Source organism: Calliphora vicina, chromosome 2 (genome assembly GCF_958450345.1).
Source record: "Calliphora vicina chromosome 2, idCalVici1.1, whole genome shotgun sequence".
NCBI lineage: Eukaryota > Metazoa > Arthropoda > Insecta > Diptera > Calliphoridae > Calliphora > Calliphora vicina.
Window position 1 is genome coordinate 82,391,024 of NC_088781.1, and position 19,082 is coordinate 82,410,105.

The 19,082-nt window shown below is 29.8% G+C and overlaps 1 protein-coding gene across 1 annotated transcript in view; it reads right to left on the bottom strand.

Annotated features, from left to right (window-relative positions):
• Window positions 1-7,754: 7,754 nt before the first annotated feature.
• LOC135951125 (BLOC-1-related complex subunit 8 homolog) overlaps window positions 7,755-19,082 on the bottom strand; it is a 404,862-nt gene continuing 393,534 nt past the window's right edge. The window contains exon 3 of the mRNA XM_065500709.1: window positions 7,755-8,130. Coding sequence (XP_065356781.1) covers window positions 7,815-8,130 — 316 coding nt within the window. The 3' untranslated portion in view covers window positions 7,755-7,814. The remainder of the gene's footprint in view (window positions 8,131-19,082) is intronic.

Genomic DNA, 19,082 nt, shown 5'->3' on the forward strand with positions numbered 1-19,082 from the left:
TTTTGGCATTAATGCGGCTCCAGAAATGTTCCACGCAGAAATGGTCAAACTCTTCGGAGATATTTCAGGAATTATTATTTATATTGATGATTTTTTCATCCAGTATGGAGGAGCACATGAGGATTTTAGAGCAAGTGCTTCACAGGGCAAGGAAAGTAGGCCTGAAGTTTAATAAGGCCAAGTGCAATTTTTTCAGAACTGAGATACAATTTTTGGGACATATTTTTGATAGACTAGAATGCCGAGACCGGGAAACGTAAAGGATTTACAGAGATTTTTGGGGATGATAAACTATTTGGGTTCATTTATAGAAAATTTGTCTCAATAGCATTGGACTAGGGTACATGATGTAGAGTTTGATAATTTAAAGAAGGAAATAACAACGGCACCAGTCCTAACTTATTTCGTTCAGACGAAGCAAATAATATTGTCCGTGGATGCTTCGAATTTACCTGTCATGATGGATAATCTTAAACCAAAGTTAGTCGATATTGAGAAGTACAAAGAAAGAGTTAAATCGAAATTGGTCAAATGTTCTGAATATTATAATAGGAAATCGAAAAAATATGAATTGGTTAATGAGGGGGATAAGATCTTATTTAAATGGTTGAATGGTGAAGTTGTGGAAGTGTGCAGGGAACCTAGATCGTAAGTGGTTTTGGATGGAAATGGTTCGTTTTTTAGAAGCAGTTTGGAACATATTAAGAAATCGCCTGGGGATAATTCACGTATTGATAATGGTGATTGTGACCAAGGGGCTGATTGTCAAAAAGAGGATAATGAAAATGAGGAGGAGGTAGTAAAAGGGAACTTAGGCACTGATTCTCAAGAAGGACTGTATATGACACAGAAAGGTCGAATTATTAGGAAACCAAGGAAACTCGATTTATAATGTATCAAACTTGCTTGAATGTTTTACATTATTATAATTTTGAAATTACTTATTTTATAAAATTGTATTATTAAGATTTTTTGTATTTTATATTATTTGTAAAGGGAGATGTTGTATAGTTATTATGATTGTACTTGAATTTACTAAACAATGTTTTACAGTGTATATTAAACATATATAATGGCTATACGAATCACCCTGTTATATATTATAGCATATTGCACTTGTTATAAATTATAATAAAATAATTCAATTCTATTAAACCTCTTAAACGTGAAAAACGTGTTTTAATAAATTCAAAGATTAAATATAAAACAGAATATTTGTTGTGATCTTAAGCAGGCTCTTTATTTATTTATTTACAACATATTTGACAAATAAATTTATAAAATATTAAAAATTAAAGCGCAAGGTAACGATGACTATAATGCGCGGATATAGGTTTAAATTTCGTTGATGTTCTGTTTATATAGACAATGTTTTATAATTTTAATATTATTGGGATTTGAACAATCTAGTATATCATCTATACTATTAGTGGTTGCTGATATAGGACATTCCGTTAAAATATGTATTATGTTCAATTCAGTGTTACATATGCTGCATATGACTGGTTGTTCATTTTATTTAATAGTTTTTAACATTAAATAAAGCCTTTTCGACTCTCATTCTCGCCATTGTTATGCAATCTTCTCGACTGAGGTTTATGTGATATTTTGGCCTATTGATACTATGATTGTGAAGACTTAGGAAGGAATACGAGTTTTACCATTGATGTAAGTTATCAAAATAATATGACTTATATACATTCGTAATTAATTTTGGAAATCAAGTTTCATAAATTTGTGGAGTAAGCAGTACATGTTTAGCGGCTACGTCGGCAAGCTCATTTCCTTTTATGCCTATATGTGACTGTATCCATATCAAGGTTATATTATCAATTGTATTAGCTTTCATTAAAATATTGTTATATATACCTTTTTTGTTGTTCGAGAGTGCATAAACAGTACTTAAGCTATCTGTGCATATTAACACTTTAGAATTTTGCTGCTTGGCGTACGATACTGCTGCTTCGGCAGCACTAAGTTCGGCTGTGAAAATACCTGTAAATAACGGTAGCATACATTGTTTAATAATCGAGAACTCAGATTCGCTTGTTTGTTTAACTACTGCAAAAGTAGTAGCACCATCATGGTAAGACCCGTAGTATATAAAATGATATCAGGAGAATATTTTACATTCTTTTCTGCCAGCATAGATTTAAATTGTTCTGGACTGGTTTCATTCTTTTTGAGGTATGCAAGCTCGGTATCAATATTGATTTTGTTGTTCGTGGTGTTAATTCTTTTTGGTTTTAATGGAATTGGTATTTTAAAAGTATTTAGGAGAGCTATAATATTGGAAATGGAACATTTATTTTGGCACAGTGGATGATTCAGGTAATACCAAAAAGTCTCATGTAATCCTTCTTCTTGATCCGTAATTGATCTCGATGATAGGTTTATTGACATTTTTTCTAATAAAGATTCGAGGCTTAAAGAGGCAATTTCTATGCGAAGAGAATCAATAGGAGTCGCTCTTAGCAATCCGGAAGCAGTTCTTACGCAGTGATTTAAAGATGCATTTAGTTTCTTGGTATTGTGCTTTGATGTCCAGCCATATAATGTTATTCCATGTTGGATGATCCCATAGACTAGAGCTTGACAAATACCTAGGGCAGCCTTTCTTCCTTGAGCAAATGATTTTATAAGTCGTAACATTTGAGATGGTTTACACCATTTTTTAAGTTCCTTGAGGATTGACGTGAACACTACACGATCAAAAGCTTTCTCTATATCTTCAGATAGTAATGCGCTGTGTAGGCTTTTCGATAGATTCTGTCTAAGGGTTTCTTCCAGTTGGTGGCACAAAGTATGAACGCCTCTTTTTGGCTAAAAAGAATGTTGTGTGTTTGAGATGAATTTTTTTTTGTAAATTCCCGTAATCTTACGGCAAGAATTTTTTCTAATACTTTCGATATTACTGGAATTAGAGAAATGGGCCTGTAACCTTATATATTGTTGGGATTTTTTCCTTGTTTAGGTATTGGAGATAATACGGCGACTTTCCAATCATGTGATTCCAGTACGAAGTATTTTAATATAAAGGCTGCATAGACGTTGCTTAAAAATTGATGGTGAGTTTTTAATCATGTTATAAGTGATTTTATCAATTGACGGTGTAGTTCCTTTTACGTTTTGTAGAATGTTGTCCAGTTAATTTTTTGTGATATCTCTAGTTAAAACGGAAAGGAATTTACCTCTGAATCACTAATGATGTACATTTGTTTTTCCGTTACGATTTCGGAATTTAAATTTCCGTCTGAGCTGATGGAAGTCCAGTGCTGAGCAAATTTGTTGGCAATAGACTTCATGATAAATCACTGAAAAGTTGCTTGTTTTGTCAGATCTTATGTTTTTTATCATTGTCCATAGTACTTTAATATCCATCATAGGATCAAGGCTATTCACAAAATTTGTCCAAGTACGGCGTTTTGCCGTTTTGCATTCGCGTTTTACTTTAGCACAGGCTTTTCGAAAGTTGACACCGTTAATTCCTCCTAAATATATTCCACGCCTTTTGTTTGATTCTAGTGAGTTTTTCAATTTCAGAGTTAAACCAAATTGGGTTATTTTTAAGCTAGGGCTTCCGAGAAATCGGTATTGATTCATTAGCAGGTTTTCTTAGAATTCGTTTAAGTTGTGCTGCCTCTTTATTAACGTTAACGGATTCAGCAAAGTCATTGATTACATTAGAAACTTTATTTTTAAAACTTGGCCAATCTGCATGACGATCCATAAATCTGGATATAAAACGTTTTTTAATTGTGTAAGTACCGTTTGAAATTATAATGGGAAAGTGATCCCCTACTTCGGGTAGTAGAAGCGTTTCCATTCTAAACAAACAGCTAGATCGATACTTGCCATTGTTACATCAACAGGTGTTAATGTGTGTCTACTATTATAAAGTGTAGGAGATCCGTTATTTAGTATTACTAGATTTCGATCATCGGAAAATTGTTTCAAAATTACGCCATTCGGTGATATATTGTGAACCCCACAATGGATTTTGTGAATTAAAGTCACCTAAAATAATGTGATATCCGCTGCCAGAAGTGTTTATAAAATCAAGATCGGTTGCCGTAATATTAATATCCATCTCCTTATATACATTTGTAATGTGCAAATTTTTTGCGCCATTAATTGTAACTGTCTGGAAAAGAAGGTTACCCATAGATTTACTTTGTTGAGTAGCATTGATAGATTTGCTTACTAAAATCGCAATTCCCGATTTTGCATAATTGTAATTCTTATTATGGTGGAATATATTGTAGCCAGGTATACAGTGGTGGCCAGGAATTTAAGACAAAAATTGTTTGCTAAATTCCATGTAATTGTCCATTATTTTTTCAAATATTTCCACAAATATGTATGCATGAGGACTGTTTTAACACACAAGTGTGTTTTATTCGACTGTGTCAATTCATACATATTCACGACGAACACATAAACTTAACCAAATTTTTTTTTTTAAATAAACACATTTTCTCACATTTATATCATTATAATTTTATTATATTAAAATATTCGGACCAAATTTCGTATTTTTAGTTCCATTAGTTTCGGTCATATCATGTTATTAACAGCGGATGTTCGCTGAGGTGGGTCAACGTATTCCCACATATCTTTGTCCATATATGTTTTACCGATTTTTTCAAACATTTTTCACAAAGTAGAAACATTAATAATAAATTTTATACCCTTAGAGGTCCTTTTATTTTGGCTCTATCGCACTTAAAATTAAGTTGATGAAAAAAATTCAAGTATTTGTCTTAAATTGGTGGCCACCACTGTATGTATATTTTCTTGCTGTTGCACTATAGGTTAAATGACTACTTTTTATGTGCTAAATTAATAACGACTACAAAATCATGGTATTCAAACAAAAACCTTAAAGAATTTCGAAAGTAAGAATAATTCTATTAAAAAAATGGAATTTAACCCACTAACGACCAAAAATTAACCCATTTACAATCATTAATGCAAACTTAATACATTAATTTATTTTATTATACTAAAACTTTTAGTAATATCTTAAATCTAATACATTTTGTAAATTTAAATCCTCTTCGCTTTCATTAAATTCATTGTATTGGTGGCTAAAGTGAAATTCTTCCATGGGTTCACTGCAACATAACAGTTGAATTACTTCTGGTAGAAGTATGGAACGTTTCCGGTTTTGTAAGCGCCTATCTAAAAATGATGTGGAAATTAACGGATCTGAGGTACAACTAGGTACAACAACTAATTAGGAGCTTAAAAAATATGTCTTCTCCGCCTCCATTACAGCGTCTTTTTGAATCTCAAAAATTTGTCAGCAATATGAAGTAAAATAGCTTTTAAAATTTCAATAATTTTTATTCGTGAGTGATTTTCGGAAGTGGGTTATATGGGAGCTATGACCAATTATTATTTTCTTTATGAGAGTTGAATTTTATGTGTATACCAAAATTTTTAAGAGATTTATGCACGTTAAAGTTATTTTCGGAAGCGGGTATTATATGGGAGCTATGACTAATTAAGGACCGATCATCATAAAATTAGCTGACATGAATTCCGTATATATAAAATTTATTTGGAGCAAAATTTGTGTAGATACCTATATAAATTAAACATTTATGACCGATAAAGTCCAATTACGGGAGGAAAGGCATAAAATTTCCTTTTTTTGAATTTTCGTTAAGCCAAATTTTAAACAATAACCTAAAAAGATAGTATTATTCGAAAACGGCTAAAAATGGCTATTATATGTAAATGAAAATCGGTTTATAACATTTCAATATATTTATTTCTGATTTCATTTAATCTGCCGAACTTTGCCGAAATTTTAAAAGCTTCCACGAAGTTTCATTTTGAAAACAATCGCAGCTCTTTTAAGGTTATGTTAAAAAAGTGGATTTATTTCAAGCAAGTTAAACAATTTTATCACATATTTTAACAAAAAACATTACGTACTTACTTAGTTTATTGTTCTCCATTTTCACTTTCTTATTTATAACTCGCGAAATTATTTAAACATGCAATTGAATATTTGAAACCAATACAGGCTTTTCAACTAAATTTATTAAGTAATTACGATGCAATGTCTTTGACTGCGTGTTGTCAAATAGAATTTAATATTTACCAAAAACAAAAAGCTGACTTAGTTAATTTGGAGTATTGGTTACAAAATGGCATTAAAAGAAGTGCAATATTTGCATTTGAAAAATTGGACTTTAGCACAGTTTTGGTAGCCGTTTAACCTATAGTGTGTTGTAAGGATGCCAAAGTGGGGATAGAGTTGTTTTCGATTTGGTTTTTTATCGGATATGTCAAAATTATCTGCTGTCATTTTAATACTTTGTTGGCTACTGCCGTTATTGTTCCGTAAAACTTGAGAAAAGGTTGGATTTTGTTTTCGGAATGGTTTGATAGTGTGTAGAGATGGATTATTATGAAATATCTTCCAGGCTTCACGAGCAGTGCATCTGCGATCAGCTTTTATTTTGTTTACGGATTTGTGTTTTAAGTAACTAGGACAATTATTATCGTAAGAAGTGTGAGTATCAGTTTCGCAGTTTAGGCAGTATTTTCTAATACAATTTTCGTGTGGAGGTAGAAATCCACATTCCCTGCACATTTCTATTTTTTTACAATGCTTTTTAGTGTGCCCGAGCTTTTGACAATTGATGCATCTCATCGGGTTAGATATATACTCATCAACGCGAACACGTTCCCAACCTAATTTGATTGTTTCAGGTCGTCGAATTAAATCAAAGGTAAGTATTACCGCACCTGTAGCAACAAATTTGTCTTTTTGAGTTTCATCTCTTTTAGTTATTTTTCTAACTTCGAGAATATTCTACCTTGACTTGAATTTAAGTATTTATGCAATTTTATTTCGACTGGAACAATATCAATGTGTTTCGCTTTCAAAAATTTCTGTGCAGTTTTTAGATCTGGTGTTTTGATCATAAGGTCGCCGCTTTTCATCTCATTTACCTCCATATAATCGGAGCTAATGTAGTTTAAACCTTTTTCAATTTGAAAAATATTGTATGATGCTAGTGGTTTGATTGACGTTTCAGAGGAATCAGAACTTTTGGCTGTTGCAACTAAATAGCGAGGTATGTGTTCCTCAGACTGTATAACACAAGGCAGAGGCATAAAATCTTCATCTCGAAAACGTTTACTTTTGCTGTTGGTGGTTTTGTTGATAGAGGGATCAAGATCCCTGAATCTATTGTAGTTCGGGGATGAACCCCATTCATGGTAAATTTTAAGAACTATTTATTGGTATTTAATTAACGGTAATTTTGCAAATTTAAGGTTTATGAATAAATATTAAATTTAAAAAGAGAAAATAAAAACACGTGTGGTTTAATTCCTAAGAGTATTCTCTTAAAACAAAAACAATATTCTCAGTAGAAAGCACCGCTATAAATTGACTTTACTCGGCAATTGCATGTTTAAGACTGAACAGGCTCTTTATTTAAGAATATTCCATAAACATTTTTTACTTATTCACATTGTAAAATAAATTTTGTAAAAATATTTTATTTTCATGTGAACAGAAACATTTTGGTACTATTTAAAACATGTAGACAATTAGATAAAATGTGATGTTGTTTTCTAAATATTTCAGGACCCATTTAATTAGGAAAATGTGTGAAAAAAATTAGATTTTTCAAAGTTTTAATACTAACCTAATAAAACATAACTTAGAACATTTAAAATTCCCTCAATTTAAAGACGAAAAGATTTTTTAGAGCATATATTTTGTCACGATTTCGAAAATTTTTAAAATTGTTTTTGATACAAATTTTGTTATTTTGTTCTAAATTTTAGTGTAAAGTAGTATGTGATCTATGTAGCTCTATGTTGTTAGGAGAATAAGTTGTATCATTCTTGTTTAATGTAATCATTGTTTCCATTCGAGAACTTGTATCTCTCATTACTCCAGTTATATCTGTAAAATCTGGCAAATCTAAAGCTAAATGAGCGGAAAATCGTTTGTACACTGAATTCCTTTGTGTTTCCTTATCCAGCTTATTCTTGATTTGTTCGTATTTCAATTGTTGTTTTAAAAAAATTGAATTTTTTATCACATCCTGAACTTGATCAAATATGCCATCTGAGTACTCGATATTCTTCATTGCCCTGTAATGCAAACAAAAAAATAATTCATAAGATCATTGAATATATATTTGTATATATGTACATAAACAAACATTTAAAAAGGTAAATTTTGCAAAAATTTTATAATACTGTATTGTATAGCTAAAAATTCGTTTCATATAACCATTGCAATGGTTATATGAAACGATAACGATACTTAACAATGCATTGTTAAGTATCTTTTAAAATTCACAAAAGATATTGTTAAATTTGTTCTTGTTTCAAATAATTAGATATGTTTATCTTACTTCTAATTATACACTTTTGTAAAATTTCTGCAGTGACTAATAACGGCGATACAGCCCCACCCATGGGGTAAATTCGCCTACCGTATAGGGCATAATTGCACTCTGCTACAAAATGACACTTTTTGTCAGAACTTGAAAAGCGACCTAATGGGGGTTGTACACACAAAAAAAATCCGTAGGTTATATTTCCTAAAAATATAGTATAAATTTAACTAAGCGCAAGGGTAGAATGGCATTTACAAAGTTTCTTAGTTAATATAACATAAATTTTAATTAATTTCAATGTTCGAAAAATCAACTAAAATTGTTTGTTAAAATACCTTATAAATTTTTATAATTTACCAATGAATACTAAGTAAATTTAGAGTTTAATTTTTGATAATTGAACTATGTAACTATTGTAACATAAAATTAATTTATTTGGCAAATTATAAAATTACTCGTTTATCTTTAGCTTTTATTTAAATAAAAATATTTACAAAATAAATTATTGCAATTATATAACATATATGTGTATATACATATGGGGCATTTCACGTCAAGTGAACCAACTTTTGAAATCGATGTCTTCCGATGAAATTTGCACCAATGTTAGTTCTATTGGATAGTAATTCGGACACCATTTTTCAACAAGATCGGTCAAGAACTCTCTGAGTTATAGGAGGTCAAAATTTGACATTTTGGCCAAACAGGTGTTTTTTTTTATCCATATAACTTATTACCTATTGTTCTTAGCAAAATGTGTCCCAAATAGTTTAGATAGCTATTTATGCAATCTTTCGAAAAAAAAAATTTAAAAAATTTAATAAAATATTTTTGATTTTTTTTTTTTTAAATCAAAAATATTTTTGACTTTTTTTTCAAAATGGTCCCTTTTTATTTTTTTTTTTATTTTTTTTTAAGAAAGCTTAGGTCTTTTCCTAAGCGACCTTTATGGTCGCTTAGTGGGATGCGAGTGGGATATCTATCAAAAAAAATATTTTGTAACTCAAGATTTAAAATTTTTGAATTTTTTTGCAAAATCAAAAACTTTGTTGACTTTTTTTAAAAAAATGGACCCATTTTTTAATTTTTTAACACCCTTTTTGTCGCTTAGTGGGATGCGAGTGGGATATCTATAAAAAAAATGTTTTGTAACTCAAGACAAATGTTTTTAAATTGATTTTTTTCATATTTGTGTGTAAGTGTTTCTAAAACCTTAAAAATAAAAATCACAACAACTGACCGATAATAGCCACTGGAGGGGTGCAATATGAGGCCGACCGCTATTAATTTTCCACCCCCAAAATTTGTCTGAGTTTTGTATCTTGCGGCTTTTTTAGTCAATCCTAGAGGTAGTTTTCAGCGCACGTGATTTTCATTGTTAAAATATCAGGTGCCCCAGAAACAAATTTTTGGAATCAAGTGGAAATATTTTATGGCCCTTCTCCGAAGTACCAGTTTATTTATTATTTTATGACATTTGACAGGTAGGTTATTTATATGGTGGTTTATTTTTATTATTATTTGTAACATTTGGTTAAGCTAGGTACTTTAGTATGTAAGCCCTTCTTGACCCTAATAAAAGATTTTAGACTCATTCATTAAAACGTACTACCTATATGATCTTAAAAAACTATTTATTGTCATTCTGAAGACATACGGAAATCAGTTTTTTAGAAACAGCGTTAAAGTTAAGACGTGTGTTATTTACATAAATACTTACAAAATTCAAAATGTCTACGACTTCTAAAAAGGCTAAGGTTGAAAATGAAATTTATTCGTCTTTTTGTTTTAATCCCTTTAACAAAATGAAGCACAGATCATCAGATATGCGAAATATTTCCGACGGCTTATTAAAAAAATTCCCTACGCTGTCAAAACGATTGAAAATTTGTGGATCATGCAGGAAAGAGCTCGGAAAGTTGAACGAATTACCGAATTTGAATAGTAATGAGCCTTGCGTTGAAGTTATTCCAGATGAAGACAAAAGTAATTCCGAGAATGAAGACAGAACTGTTGATGATGATGGTTATTCTAACTTTTCAAATTCAACGAATGAGTGTCGAAACCAATACCATAAGGATGCAGTAGAAGTTCTTGAACAAATAAAAGAGAAATACAAAACGTCACAGAGTGAAGCTGAAAGAATTCAACTTCTCACGCTTGCTCCAAGAACATGGAGTTCTGCAAAAACAATGACTGAGTTTGGAACGTCTCAACGAAAAGCAAGAATTGCTAAACAATTGGTTGCTGAGCATGGGATTCTCACACTCCCAAACAAAAAGAAGGGAAAAACTTTGGAGTGCGATACTAAATCTCTAATAACTCAGTTTTATCAGCGAGATGATATGAGTCGCCTGATGCCAGGGATGAAAGACTGGATGTCTGTACGAATCGATGGCAAGAATGTTCAAATGCAGAAGAGAATGGTTCTCTGTAACCTGAATGAATTATTCGCAACATTTCAATCTGAATACGAGGATGTCAAAATTGGATTCACAAAATTTACACAACTGAGGCCAAAACATTGCGTTTCGGCAGGAAGCAGCGGAACTCACACAGTATGTGTTTGTATTTACCATGAAAATGTTAAATTGATGTTGAAGGAAATCAACTTAAATTACTTAAAAGATGATTCATCAGAAGATTTACACCATTACCGCGATTGCCTTAAATTGACTATGTGCCCTAATGCTACAACTTCTTGCCACTTAGGTGAATGTTCGAATTGCCCGGAAACCACATCCATCAAAGAAAATTTAATCAACTCTTTTGATCGAGAATGTATTGAGGAGTTAAAATTTGAATCTTGGCTTCAGACTGAATGATGCACACTGAAAACCATAATTTTAAATGTGGAAGAACTGTGTAGAGGATTGCTAAATTTGAGAACCCATGACTTTTTAGTCAAAGAGCAGTGGTCATTCTTCAAGGACTTGAAAACACATTTGAAGTCTGGTGAATTCATTATTTCATTTGATTTCGCAGAGAACTATAAATATGTTCTTCAGGATTCCATACAAGCATTTCACTTCAATAACGACCAAGCAACTATATTCACAGTAGTTATTTACTACATGAAAGAAGAAAACCTGGAACACAAAAGTATGGCAATCATATCCGACGATTTAAAACATGACACCGTTGCAGTTTATGAGTACCAGAAGATAATACTAAATTATCTAAAATCAAAATTTACAGTAGAAAAGGTATACTACGTTTCGGACGGAGCTCGTCAACATTTTAAAAACAAAAGTAGCTTCGAAAATCTTACAGCTCATGAAAAAGATTTTGGAATGCCAGCTGAGTGGCATTTTCATCCTACTGCTCATGGTAAAGGAGCATGTGATGGTATTGGAGCAAACCTCAAAAGAAATGCAGCGAAGTATAGCCTCCAGTGCTCTCATCAAGATCGCATCTTAGATGCGACTGCTTTATTCCATTGGGCAAAGAATTATTGTAAAGAAACTAAAATAGTTTTTAGTAGCAAAGAGGATCATGAGGAAACATTGAAAACACTAAAGAGCAGATTCGATGCTGCGGTAACAATCGATGGCACTGCTCAATACCATGCTTTCATACCGCTTGTCGATGGAAGACTCAAATTAAACAAGTTTTCTGCATCTACTCAATGCGATTTCTTTCCAAAGCCAAAAAATAAGCCAGCTGCGAAATCAGTAGCTGAATCTAATAACGCCAAGAAAGGATTGACAAAAAAAAGAAGCTAATAAAGGTGACAAATAAGGAGGATAAAAGTATGGATATTTGAAAATTTAAAAACTTCATAAATTAAGTGTAAAAATAGTTATTATATAAATTGATCTATTGTGATTAAGATTAAATTTTACTAAATTATTCATCTTTTTATTATTATTATTATATATTAAATTAATTATTATTACAAATAAATAACAAAATTAAATTATTCAACATTTCCATAGAAAAAAAGTGATTTTTATTCCTGAGGTTAACATATTATGGGTATTACAGTATCGAGGCTATGAAATTTTAGTTGGGTATGTTACATACCATCGGAAAGGCTAATGTGTCTAGTTTCTCTGCGTAAGTTTAATTTTTAAGGTTTACACACAAATATGAAAAAAATTAAAATAGTGCAAATTTAAAAATATTTGTCTTGAGTTACAAAACATTTATTTTGATAGATATCCCACTCGCATCCCACTAAGCGACCAAAAAGGTTTTAAAGGAAAAGACCTAAGCTTTCTTTTGAGAAAAAAAAATTAATAAAAAAAGAGTCCATTTTGAAAAAAAAAAGTCTAAAAGGTTTTTGATTTTTCAACAAAAAAGTAAAAAATTGTATGTCTTGAGTTACAAAACATTTTTTTTATAGATATCCCACTCGCATCCCACTAAGCGACAAAAAGGGTGTTAAAGGAAAACACATAAGCTTTCTTCTGAGCAAAAAAAAAAATTAAAAAATGGGTCCATTTTTTTAAAAAAAGTCAACAAAGTTTTTGATTTTGCAAAAAAATTCAAAATTTTAAATCTTGAGTTACAAAATATTTTTTTTGATAGATATCCCACTCGCATCCCACTAAGCGACCATATAGGTCGCTTAGGAAAAGACCTAAGCTTTCTTAAAAAAAATAAAAAGGGCCCATTTTGAAAAAAAAGTCAAAAATATTTTTGATTTAAAAAAAAAAAATCAAAAATATTTTATTAAATTTTTTTAATTTTTTTTTTCGAAGGATTGCATAAATAGCTATCTAAACTATTTGGGACACATTTTGCTAAGAACAATAGGTAATAAGTTATATGGATAAAAAAAACACCTGTTTGGCCAAAATGTCAAATTTTGACCTCCTATAACTCAGAGAGTTCTTGACCGATCTTGTTGAAAAATGGTGTCCGAATTACTATCCAATAGAACTAAAATTGGTGCAAATTTCATCGCGATCGGAAGACATCGATTTCAAAAGTTGGTTCACTTGACGTGAAATGTCCCATATGTAAATGAAACTGCATTATAATTGTTTGCAGATGCTTTTTTGAATGTGATTCGCATAAGATGCACTCAGACACTTGAACTCGCACATTTTCGAAAGACCCTTGTTAGAGATTTACAGCTTCATAGCTTTATTTCGCTTATCTTTGTGCTTGATATTTTCTGTCCTATTGCTATTGCTGTCCATTCTGAAAAATAATACGATTACATTTAATTTTATAATAACTTTATCAACCGGACTGAAGTTCTTACCTTTTTTTGCACAATTTCTGTTTTCTTGAAATACCAGTTCTGTTTGATAATATTGCTAAAAAATAGAATTTTATAAATTTTTACATTTTTTAAAGATATTTTAATATATATATACATTAGAGTTCGTTTGTGACCAGGTCACTTCATTTGTTTTTCGGGTATCACCATTTTTCTGAAGGTTTTTGCGTAAATAAAAATAATGGCGTCCTTTTATTTGGAAATTTTTCACTCCTTGTGGTGGTTCAACGCACCTAAAGACGCGGATTTTGAGCACATTTTTCTGTAGAGCAGAAACGGTTGAATATATTGCAAATCTGATTTCACCAATATATTCTGCATCAAAAATTAATAGAATTGATGTTTTTTGATTCCTTATAAATGGTTCCACAAACCCACAACAGGGGGCGCAAATCTCATAAAAAAAATAAAAACTGAATTTTAGTTTTTTTAAACATGCACTATGCAAAGGCATTTTAAGTTTAGAAAACAGCACCAATATTTCCTTTCTATCACTAACCATTAAAAAGTTATGAGACTTCAAAGTGATTTATTTAACAAGAAAATAAAATTTGGTAAAAAAAAGTTTAGACATTTTTTTATTAGTTTGCCTTAGTAAAACATTTTTAAAGCCACATAACTTTTTACCGCGTTGTCATAGAAAGGAAATATTGGTACCGTTTTGATAAGCTTAAAATGTATTTTCATCATACGTGTTTAAAAAATCAAAAATCATTTTTATCATTTTTTTTATGAGATTTGCGCTCCCTGTTGTGGGTTAGTGGAACTATTTATAAGGAGTCAAAAAACATCAATTCTTTTAATTTTTGATGCAGAATCCATTCGCGAAATCAGATTTGCAATATATTCAACCATTTTTGCTCTACAGAAAAATGTGCTCTAAATCCACGTCTTTAGGTGCGTTGAACCACCACACGGAGTGAAAATTTTCCAATAAAAAGGACGCTATTATTTTTATTTACGCAAAAACCTTCAGAAAAATGATGATACCCGCAAATCAAATTTTTTAAATTAACTCTAATATATGTACATACATACCTTTTTGCACCAAAAATATTTTCAATTGACAACTAAATAAACAAAAAAACTTCGAAGAATATACATAACACAAATAACAAATAAATTCGAAGATGTTACTAATTCGAATAGTTGTATTAACATTGTTTTTAGGTAAAGTGTATTGTTTGAATTACCTATTGGCATAGATAATAAAACTTAGTTTTTCATTTACATATAAAAAGAAATTAACTATGCAAGCTTAGTTAATGTAGCCTTGATTATTTTTTTGTGTGTAGGCCTAGGTGAGGACATACTAAAACCGTTTTCAAAGATTTTGAAACACCCTCAAAATTCTTAGATATTTTGAAAAAAACTGTTTTAAGGTAGGTCGTAGTACTTTAGTACCTCTAACTCACACATTTTTAGACCGATTTCAAAATTTTAAACAATTCTAGACAAAGAATTAAGCTTGATATATGAATAAAATTGTGTAAGTTTTTATAAAAAGTTTCGCTTTATTTTTAATTTTTTTAATAATTTTTCAAATTCAACAATAATTATTTTAATTTTTTTCTATAAAAACCTATTCTTTTTTGCACAGTGTTTTAAAGACAACTTTATATGGGAAACAAATTAGATATTACTTGTTAAAATCGGTTTATATTTGCAAAAGTTATTAAACTTTTTTGAAAAAAGTTCAAAAAAATTTACCTTGTAAATTCAAAATTTTACAAATATTTTTTTTCTTTATAGATTTTTGGTAATTATTCGAACTTTTTTTTATATATGGGGGATTTCATGTCAAGTGAACCAACTTTTGAAATCGATGTCTACCGATCGGGATGAAATTTGCACCAAGGTTAGCTCTATTGGATAGTAACACAGACACAATTTTTCAACAACATCGGTCGAGAACTCTCTGAGTTATAGGGGGTAAAATTTTGACAATTTGGTCAAACAGGGGTTTGTTCTTATCCATGTAACTTATTACCTATTGTTCTTAGCAAAATGTGTCCCAAATAGTATAGATAGCTATTTCTTCGATCTTTCGAAAAAAAATATTTAAAAAAAAAAATAAAAAATTTTTAATATTTTTTTTCCGAAATCAAAAACTTTTTTATACGCCCTTTTTTTTTTTTTTTTTTTTCTTAAAATAAAGTTTAGATATTTTCCTTGAACACCTACTTGGTCGCTTAGTGGGATGCGAGTGGGATATCTATCAAAATAAATATTTTGTAACTCAAAACATAAAATTTTTGACTTTTTTTGCAAAATCAAAAACTTTGTTGACTTTTTTTTTTCAAAATGGACCCTTTTTTAATCTTTTTTTTTAGGTCAAACAAAAGCTTAGATATTATCCTTGAAGACCCTTTTGGTCGCTTAGTGGGATGCGAGTGGGATATCTATCAAAATAAATATTTTTTAACTCAAGACTTACAATTTTTGACTTTTTTTTTTGCAAATACGATTTTTTTCCCAAATGGGCCCTTTTTTTAAAATTTTTTTTGTAGTCAAAAGAAAGCTTAGGTCCATTCCTTTAAGATATTTTTAGTCCCTTAGTGGGATGCGAGTAGGATATCTATCAAAATAAATATTTTGTAACGCAAGACATACAATTTTTTAATTTTTTTTTGCAAAATCAAAATTTTTTTCCAATATGGTCCCTTTTTTAATTTTTTTTTTTTGCTCAAAAGAAAGCCTAGGTCCATTCCTTTAAGATATTTTTAGTCCCTTAGTGGGATGCGAGTGGGATATCTATCAAAATAAATGTTTTAACACAAAAATTGTATGTCTTGAGTTACAAAACATTTATTTTGATATATATCCCACTCGCATCCCACTAAGCGATCAAAACCATCTTAAAGGAATAGGCCTAAGCTTTCTTTATAGCAAAAAAAAAAATTACAAAAAGGGCCCATTTTAAAAAAAAGTCAAAAAAGTTTTTGATTTTGCCAAAAAATCAAAAATTGTATATCTTGAGTTACAAAATATTTATTTTGATAGATATCCCACTCGTATCCCACTAAGGGACCTAAAATATCTTAAAGGAATGGACCTAAGCTTTCTTTTGACTAAAAAAAAATTTTTAAAAAAGGGCCCATTTTGAAAAAAAATTCGAATTTGCAAAAAAAAAGTCAATAATTGAATGTCTTGAGTTACAACATTTTTATTTTAATAGATATCCTACTCACATCTTCCTAAGTGACAAAATAGGTCTTAAAGGAAAAGACCTAAGCTTTCTTTTGAGCAAAAAAAAATTTTTAAAAAAAAGTCCCATATTGGAAAAAAATTTCGATTTTGCAAAAAAAAATTAAAAAATTGTTACAAAATATTTATTTTGATAGATATCCCACTCGCATCCCACTAAGGGACTAAAAATATATTAAAGGAATGGACCTAGGCTTTCTTTTGAGCAAAAAAAAATTAAAAAAGGGCCCATATTGGAAAAAAATTTTGATTTTGCAAAAAAAAAGTCAAAAATTGTAAGTCTTGAGTTAAAAAATATTTATTTTGATAGATATCCCACTCGCATCCCACTAAGGGACTAAAAATATCTTAAAGGAATGGACCTAAGCTTTCTTTTGACTACAAAAAAAATTTTAAAAAAAGGGCCCATTTGGAAAAAAAATCGTATTTGCAAAAAAAAAAGTCAAAAATTGTAAGTCTTGAGTTAAAAAATATTTATTTTGATAGATATCCCACTCGCATCCCACTAAGCGACCAAAAGGGTCTTCAAGGATAATATCTAAGCTTTTGTTTGACCTAAAAAAAAAGATTAAAAAAGGGTCCATTTTGAAAAAAAAAAGTCAACAAAGTTTTTGATTTTGCAAAAAAAGTCAAAAATTTTATGTTTTGAGTTACAAAATATTTATTTTGATAGATATCCCACTCGCATCCCACTAAGCGACCAAGTAGGTGTTCAAGGAAAATATCTAAACTTTATTTTAAGAAAAAAAAAAAAAAATGACGCATTTTAAAAAAAAGTCAAAAAAGTTTTTGATTTCGGAAAAAAAATATTAAAAATTTTTTATTTTTTTTTTTAAATATTTTTTTTCGAAAGATCGAAGAAATAGCTATCTATACTATTTGGGACACATTTTGCTAAGAACAATAGGTAATAAGTTACATGGATAAGAAAAAACCCCTGTTTGACCAAATTGTCAAAATTTTACCCCCTATAACTCAGAGAGTTCTCGACCGATGTTGTTGAAAAATTGTGTCTGAGTTACTATCCAATAGAGCTAACCTTGGTGCAAATTTCATCCCGATCGGAAGACATCGATTTCAAAAGTTGGTTCACTTGACATGAAATGCCCCATATATAATTTGAAAGTAAATTTTTAATTAGGCTTAAGTTCATTTTTGTTATAATTTATTTATAATAATTCAAGGAATATCACTGAATACTAAAATTTTAGACAATTGGCAAATTGGAATGCATTTTCTACCCTGCCCAGGGCGTCATCAACAATCTTCATTGTCAAGGTCTATTTGTAAATATCATCTATTTAACTTACTATTATTAGGAATTAGAATATGGGAAGCCTAATTCATATTTATATTATTTGTAAATTAGACGAAATTTCAAATATTTTTATTATATATGTGTATTCTTATTATTACAAATATATCATTTTATTAGTGTTGCTGTAGTCAACCTTTGGTTAACAATTCAGCTATGTATGTTTTTGTGTTATTCTTTCTTTCTCCTTGGTGTTGATTCGTTGAATCAAACTGGAGATTGAAGACCAAAAATCTATAAATAAAATATACACATGGCACAGTAAAAGACTAAAATCAGTCTTCAATCTCCAGTTTGATTCAACGAATCAACAAGAAGGAGAAAGAATAACACAAAAACATACACAGCTGAATTGTTAACCAAAGGTTGACTACAGCAACACTAATAAAATTTGTAATAATAAAAATACACATATATAATAAAAATATTTGAAATTTCGTCTAATTTACAAATAATATAACATATATTTTCAATTTATATACATACTATGTAATTATTATAATAAATTGTAAATATGCTTATAATAATAAAAAAAACAATTAAAACCATCAATTTGCATTTTTAATTAATAGAACGAAAAGCTATTGCAGATTTATATAATTAACTAGTAACAATATAATTATTCAAGGTTACAATTCTATTATTAAAATTTTACTGTTGACTATTAACAAATTTATTGTTTAATTTCACAAACTCGTTGTTAAAACAATTTGTTAAGAGTTAACAATTTTAAGTAACAAAAATATTTTTTGTATCTACAACACTTGTTGGTGCCCTTTTAATTAAAAAAATAATTGTATTGGCAATATGGTAATTAATATGAATTGATTTGTCGTAATTTTTTCTGTGTATAAAGCGTTATTTACAATATTTATTGAAAAATTACGAAAAATTGTAATGTAGGGCACCTACATTCATTGCAAAAACTAATAGTAATGTAAAAAAA